This window comes from Elephantulus edwardii, unplaced genomic scaffold (genome assembly GCF_000299155.1).
Source record: "Elephantulus edwardii isolate Elephantulus edwardi_28Jun2011 unplaced genomic scaffold, EleEdw1.0 scaffold00040, whole genome shotgun sequence".
In the NCBI taxonomy this organism is placed as follows: Eukaryota; Metazoa; Chordata; class Mammalia; order Macroscelidea; family Macroscelididae; genus Elephantulus; species Elephantulus edwardii.
This window is the reverse complement of record NW_006399790.1, coordinates 13762780-13769687: the sequence shown is the minus strand read 5'-3', so window position 1 is coordinate 13769687 and position 6908 is coordinate 13762780. Positions and strand designations below refer to the sequence as shown.

Genomic DNA, 6908 nt, shown 5'->3' with positions numbered 1-6908 from the left:
TTTACTTTTTAATGAGAAAAGCAAACTGGGAGGAAAAGTGTGCAAAAATTAAAAAATATCATTTTCGGAGAAAGGAATATGGAACAATCTTAAGATTTTTAGAAGACAAAACACAGTATATGCCATCATGCGTATAAAAATTATATACACACCACAAACATAAAAGTACTGGCTGAATCTACTGGCAGAGCCTAGGGATTCTATGGTATGACCCTTAAGTTTGATCTTTAACAGGGTGTAATATGTGTATAGGAAGCTCTAAGGGTCTAGTGGTATACTACAACAACAACAACGTGTGTAAGTGTATGCGTGATTATGTGTGCTTTTCATCTATTTTTAAAACAGAATAAAAAAAAATATTTTCTAAATGGTAAGTCTTGGGAGATGTAGGTAAAAACACCAACAATAGCTACATACATAAAATAGCTTATATACCTTGATACCTTTTTTTGTATGTGTAGCAAATATGCTTTATTTAAAATGCATGCTCAACTGGTGTCAGCGAACTGACACCTTTACCTTCCTCATGAGAAATAATACACACATACACACCCACACACACTCACATACTCGTGCACATGCGAACTTCAACATAAAAGTCTATGGAAGTAGAAAAAATTATTTGTTACCTTATCTTTTAAAAAACCCAACAACTAACCACCTCATGCAAATATTTTTAGGTGAAATATTCAGAAATTTATTTAACCTTTTAAGCCATAACAGTATCAGAAAACAAACGTATAAAGCAATGTATATGCAACTGATGTTACCTCTCCAGCTTTTCTTCTTAACCTGTAATAAAGTATACATGTAGGTATTCAAAAACTTTATCATTGCACAACCTTTTATGACCATGTTTTATTTTTATTTCTGCAAAACATCACATGTCCAAATCAGGATAAAGAATTAGCCATGTATACAAGAATCATCACCACCTACACTGAAAACAATGACTGGTCTTCACTGTTAATGGCTGGCTGGTTAGTGTTACCTGAACTCTGAAGACATGTTTATTTCAAAAAATATCTCCCTGATTTTCCTGCCACATATAGGTCAGTTCTGATTAACTCTAAAAATCAACACCACAAATGTAACCCAAGGAAAGCAGGCTTTAATACAAACATGAAGGCTGAAGGCTTGTGGGTCGCAATGCTAAATTTTTACCATATAATAAAAGTTGTAGATAAACAAGATTGTAGGATAGTCATTTAACTAAGAAAATATATTTTAAAGCACTTTAAACACCAATGATGTGCAAACAACAAACTTAACTCTCAACACCCAAATGAAGCATGTCAAATGTCAGCAATAGCCAGTTCAAAACGCATTTTCTAGATGAGCAGGGCTATAAATATGGGTAATTTCTCAGAATAACCCATAATAAAGAGTCCGTTATGCACATTTTCCTGAAATAACATATAGCTGAAATGCATAAAAGATTAAAACATACTATTAAAATTGTGGTCAAACTAAATTATTGAATTGTTGCTGAGACCAGACTATAACATCCTAAAAGAATTGGGTGAATCACTCAAAGAGAGAACACAAACATACTTTGTATAAAAAGATAACATTATAGTGTTGGATAAGGTGCAGAGAAGTCTTAAAGCCAAGTTTTGATTTCCTGAAGGAGTCATCTCTCTCTTTCTCTCTGTCAAAGGCCAAAATTACAGGAGAACCGGTAGTGTTGGGCCTGAAATTTTAAAAAAGACAGTTTTTAAGAAATAAAATCATCACAAAGGTAGCATAAAGAAAGAAGACTCAACTAGAAGGTAAACCTGCATACTTTGATCACATCAGGTCGCTCTCCTTAGCTCCAGAGGCCTGCGTAGTTCCCATGGAGGCCTGAAGGGAGAGGCCCCCCAGCTACGAAGAGCTTCATCTCAGGCCAGTTGTAGCAGTGGGTGTAGAGCGCATTGGGGAACTCTTCCACGCCTCCAAAATAATTCACCCAGAGATCATCGTGGTTGAGCCAGCCTCTCCCAGAGGTGAGCTTGAGCTTCTTCTTCATGGACCCTGGAGAGGAGTCCAGGCTGGCAGCGGCCCTCTCTTCCAGGAACTTCTGGGCACGGACATCATAGAAAAGCAGGGACCCATGGCCGGTGCCTATGGTGATGATGTGCTCATAAAAACTGAGGGAGCGCACTCCGGTGCCACCCTCTCTGGAGCACAGGGGCCTCAGGTTTGGCTGGTGCTCACGAGGATCCAGGAAGGAGACATGGGACTGGGAGCCCACTGCGTACAGGTTCAGTTGGTCGCAGTAGGTCAGGCACACATTCTCTCGGCAGTAGGGCAGCCTAAGGGACAGCAGCCTGCACAGGATGCTTGGTGCCTTCCACAGGTGGAAGTAGCCATCGAGGGACACTGATCCCAGCTCCTCATTCTTGACATTGAAAGCCAGGGCCCGCACCTTGCGGTTAAATGGGCTGGTATCGGCCTTGGGGATGATCGCCAAATCCCGTGGGCGAGTATAAGCATACATGGGCAGCCCCACATCGTTGTGCAAGCCACTGCTGCCGTGGCACATGTCGGGGTCCACCTGCCACACCGCCAAGCTACCATCCCGGGAACCACTCACGACCACAGTGTCGCTCATCCAAGCGATGGAGAAGATCCAGTCCCTGTGGCCATGGCGGTCACCTAGGTACACAGGGTCAAGCGTGGGTAGGTGGTAGATGGCCAGGCTGTTGGGGTTCTCGCCCCCTGTAGCCAGGAGCGTCTTAGAGGGGTTCAGTTCGATGGCATGGATGCCACAGCTCGGTTGGGGCTGGAACAATGGCTGCGCCCTGTCCTGCAGGAGAGGAATGCGTGTGATCTGGCTCGTGTACACATCTACTAGGCAGAGTGTGTTGCACTTGGTGCCGCACACCACCTGCCTGGTGTTCAGCCACTGGGACGCAAAGACCTTGTTGAGGGTGCCCAGATTCAGCTCGCGCTCTTTCAGAAGAGCAGGGAGCTGGTGAACCGTGTAAGTGCGCAGCTCGCCCTCGAAGCACCGGGTTCCGGTGCAGCCACGCGCGCCCACCTCGCGGCCCTTCAGGTAGTGCACCAGCGAGCGTCGCGCCCCCAGCCGCTTCAGCGGCTTCTTAGTTAGCTGCGCCCCTGCCTCCACCGCGGCAGCTGTTGAAGCTGCGGGTGCTGCCGCCAGATTCTGCGACGCCGAGCTCGAGCTCCCCGAGCCCGCTTCAGCCTCCGGCGCTTTCCGTTTCCTGCTACCTGTTTGATGTGGGGCCACGGGGCGCGTGGTGGCCCGGGTGGCACTGGCGCGGCCGCGGCGGCGGCGGCGACGCGTGGCACCCGTGTTGGCCGTGGTGGTGGCGGGAATGGGACGGTTTGGCGTTAGTTGAGAGTGGGGGAGCGCCTAAGAGCAGGGCAAGCGTGGGGCCTGGAGCCTACCGAGTCCAGGTCGCGGCGGCCGAGTCAGATGTGGAGCAGCAGTGTAGAGCTAGAGCAGATCAGCCGGCAGCGCAGTCTGAGCCTGGCTGCGAGGCAGCAGCAAGGACCCAAGCGGGAGCGGGAAGTGAGTGTGGCGCTGGTGGAGGAGGTCGGGAGAGCTAGGACGATGCGGGGGGCCGCAGAGGGGGTGGAGGCAGCGGGCGGGGCACGCATGGGGGGCGGGCGCACGCCAATCAGGGAGTTCTCCAAGGCCAAACTGTGGAGGAAGGAGGGGTGGAGGAGGGCAGAAGAGACTTTCACGGTAGACCACCCAAGGCCTGAGTTCCAGCCTGCCAACCACCCTAAGGGGATGCCTTCTAGAGTGTTTGCCCCCCAAAATCACACACCCTCACAACAGCAGCTAATCACCCTCTTTAAAATTCCTCTTTAAAAAAATCGTAGTCCTATTAGTATACTGGGTTATATGTTGACGTGCGAACCAAGAGGTCTGAGGTTTGAACCCACCAGTTGATCTTCTGGATATGTGTGTGAGGGGACGGTCAATGAGGTGTCTGCTACAGTAAAGATTTACAGCCTTGGAAACCAAAGAGTTGTTACGAGCAGTCTATTCCACTGCAACTCATAACTACCCTATTCTGGGGCAGTGCTCCTGATTCTGACACACCTATCCTCACTTCTCCAGTTACTGAGTTCATCTCTCCCATCCAGGATCTTCCTTTCCTGCAATGACCCTCCATCCTTCCAAATATGATGTCCTCCTCCAAGGACTGGTCTTTCCTGGCATCATGCCCAAAGCATTGTGAGACAAAGCTTCAAAGTCCTAGTCTCCAAAGAGCAACTTGGTTTCACCCTCTCTAGAAAAGACCTGTTTATTCTCTCGGTATGTTCAATATTTTTCTCTAGCCACCACAATTTAAAGGCAGGGATTCTTCTTCTGTCATCCTTAGTCATAGTCCAGCTCTCTGATGCATAGCAAGATGGTAAAGGGATGTAGGGTTATAGTCAAGCAGGTAAGGTGAGGAGCTCTGAAAATTAGTGGGGGACTTTACAGGCATACTTGTTACAACTTTAAAGACTCTTTGCTGTGATTAGACACTGATCTTGGACTGGGGCAAGGAGCCCTTTCTCACAGGTCCCTTTCTCTGCCTCCTTCTTAAATAGTTTTAATTTTTCCTGAAAATTCGGCCATTTCGTAGGGGATCCCTGATCATATTTCTGAACCAGAAAGTGTCCCTGGTAGAGGTACAACCTCAGGAACCCCTATGAGTGAGGTGGAAGCTGAAGTTCTTGTTCAGAATTAGTTTCTAAAAGCTCTGAGGCAGTGGAGCAAAAGCATGCAAGAGAAAGGAATCTCGTCCAAACCCCACACCTATTTCTGAAGCCGGGACAGAAGGTTCCAGCCTCAGTCATCACTGCCTGTCCCCAGAGGAGGCCCAGGCACCTGAGCGAAACTCTGTCACAAGGAGATCATATAGGGACTTGCCCTCAGGGTTGGACACAATTTCCACAGGTAGAGATGAAAAGGAAATAAACTTTTTAGAAGAAAGCAGCTACAGAGATGAAAGTGATCCTAAAGCTACTGCTTTTAATTAATGTGTATTATTGAATAAATGCATTTATTCTGCTTCATTCTCTAAAAACCCCATGCAAATTACCACTGTCATGCAACTTGCAGAATTGCTGTGTCTTGTTTAGTTCTGGAAACGAGTCACAGTTCCTAAAATAAAATAATAACTACAGAAGAAAAATTATATGCAACATTTCTCATATGATATTAAATGGCCAAAATATCTAATGTGCCTTCAGTAAAAATGTATGATCTCTGAGTCATATTTATGTTCTTTTCCCCACAAATTCCTTTTAATTAATATTTATGAGACATAAAATATATACTCATATTTAGGGTTTCTTTAATTTGTAAAACTAACACCCATATAAATAGTCCTGGTATTAAGTCTTTCCATTTTTTGTTAATATAAATATGCAATATTTATGTATAACAATTTATTTGCAGTCACTGTTCAGATTACTATTTTGCATTGATAAATGACCTATGTTAATTTCATCTGGTACACTATACCTGAAACACATTTCATTTAACTCTAAACTTCCAAATGTCTGAGCTTTTTACTTAAAATTGTACAAACTTCCAAGCTAGAACCAAGTGACACTGATTTACAGTTTTATATACCAGTTTGCAATTTTGAACCTTTATTTGTACCGGATGTATCCTTTTATAGGGAACCTAAACATGTGCTAATATATTAAGTCTTACAGAATACATTCAAAGCAAAAATGATAGAGTCAGTCTTTAATGATAAAATGCCAGATATTTGGATAGCCTTTTTAGGGTCAGTTTCTCAGCTAGGTACTTCTGTTATCTGTGGGGCTTGAGTATGTGTGTAAGATGTCTATTGTACCCTATTCCATTTCTGTGATAAAAACTGTGTTTTGTGGCTAACATACTCTCAGATAAGTTTATATTTTTACATAAGCTGTACTTATCTTCTCCTTCATTGGTAAAGGCTTCCTTGAGTGTTTTCATTACATTTTCTCATGTGGTTGTTGTGTGCTGTTGAGTCACTTGTGACTCATAGCAACCCTATGTACAAACAGCTTTGGCCCCTGTTCTATCCTGAGCCAACCTTATAGTCTCTGACACCCCCACCCCCATTACCGTACTCACTGAGTCAATCCATCTCATCTCTTATGCTGTCCCTCCACCCTCCCAAGCATGATGTCTCTCTCCAAGGACTGCAACATGTCCAAAGTATGTCAGATGAAGCTTGAGAATCCTAGCCTCCAAGGAGCAGCCTGGTTTCACCCTCCCTAGGATGAATCTGTTTATTCTCCTGGCAGTCCATGATATATTCAATACTCTTATTCAGACCCACAATTCAAAGGCATCAATTCTCCTTCTATCATCCCTAGTTATTGTCCAGCTTTCTGATGCATAGCAAGTAATTGCAAAGACGCACCTTCATCTCCACACTGACACTATTGCTCTTTAGTACTTTGGATAAGTCCCTGAGAGCAGACTTTCCCAATTCAATTTGTCTTTTGATTTCCTGGCTGTTGGTTTCAAGACTGTTGATTCGGGAGCCAAGCAAACTAAAATTGTTATCATTCTCGATCTCATCACCGTCCATCATGATGCTGCCAATTGGCCTAGTGGTGAGAATCTTTTTTTTTCTTTTTCACTCTTTTTTTGTTATTCATTTCAATGAACATTTACAGAGATTTTGGATTTCCATTCATTCATTGTTGTACTTTTCTCCCTGCCCCCGCCCCCCAAGTCGCTTTTCTCTGTGAAAAGTAAAAGAAAAATTCCTTCATTAGTATACAATCCCCCTGCATCCCCCTACCCCCACCCTGAGTATACTCCACTCTGCAACCTTCATTCCAGACTCTTATGATAATCATAATGCCCTATAATATATTGCTTTTAAACTGTTCTCTCCCTCATCCGTTTCAATGCAGTATGCATAATTCATCCAGTTTTTCTCATTCTT

The 6908-nt window shown here is 44.4% G+C and overlaps 1 protein-coding gene across 1 annotated transcript in view; it reads right to left on the bottom strand.

Moving 5' to 3' along the window:
• Positions 1-1810: 1810 nt before the first annotated feature.
• Positions 1811-6908, bottom strand: part of LOC102876965 (DDB1- and CUL4-associated factor 12-like protein 2-like) — a 68676-nt gene continuing 63578 nt past the window's right edge. Inside the window, exons 3-4 of the mRNA XM_006885106.1 lie at positions 3484-3652; positions 1811-3361 (exon numbers count right to left, since the gene is read on the bottom strand). Of these exons, the coding sequence (XP_006885168.1) occupies positions 1811-3361; positions 3484-3652 (1720 nt within the window). The remainder of the gene's footprint in view (positions 3362-3483; positions 3653-6908) is intronic.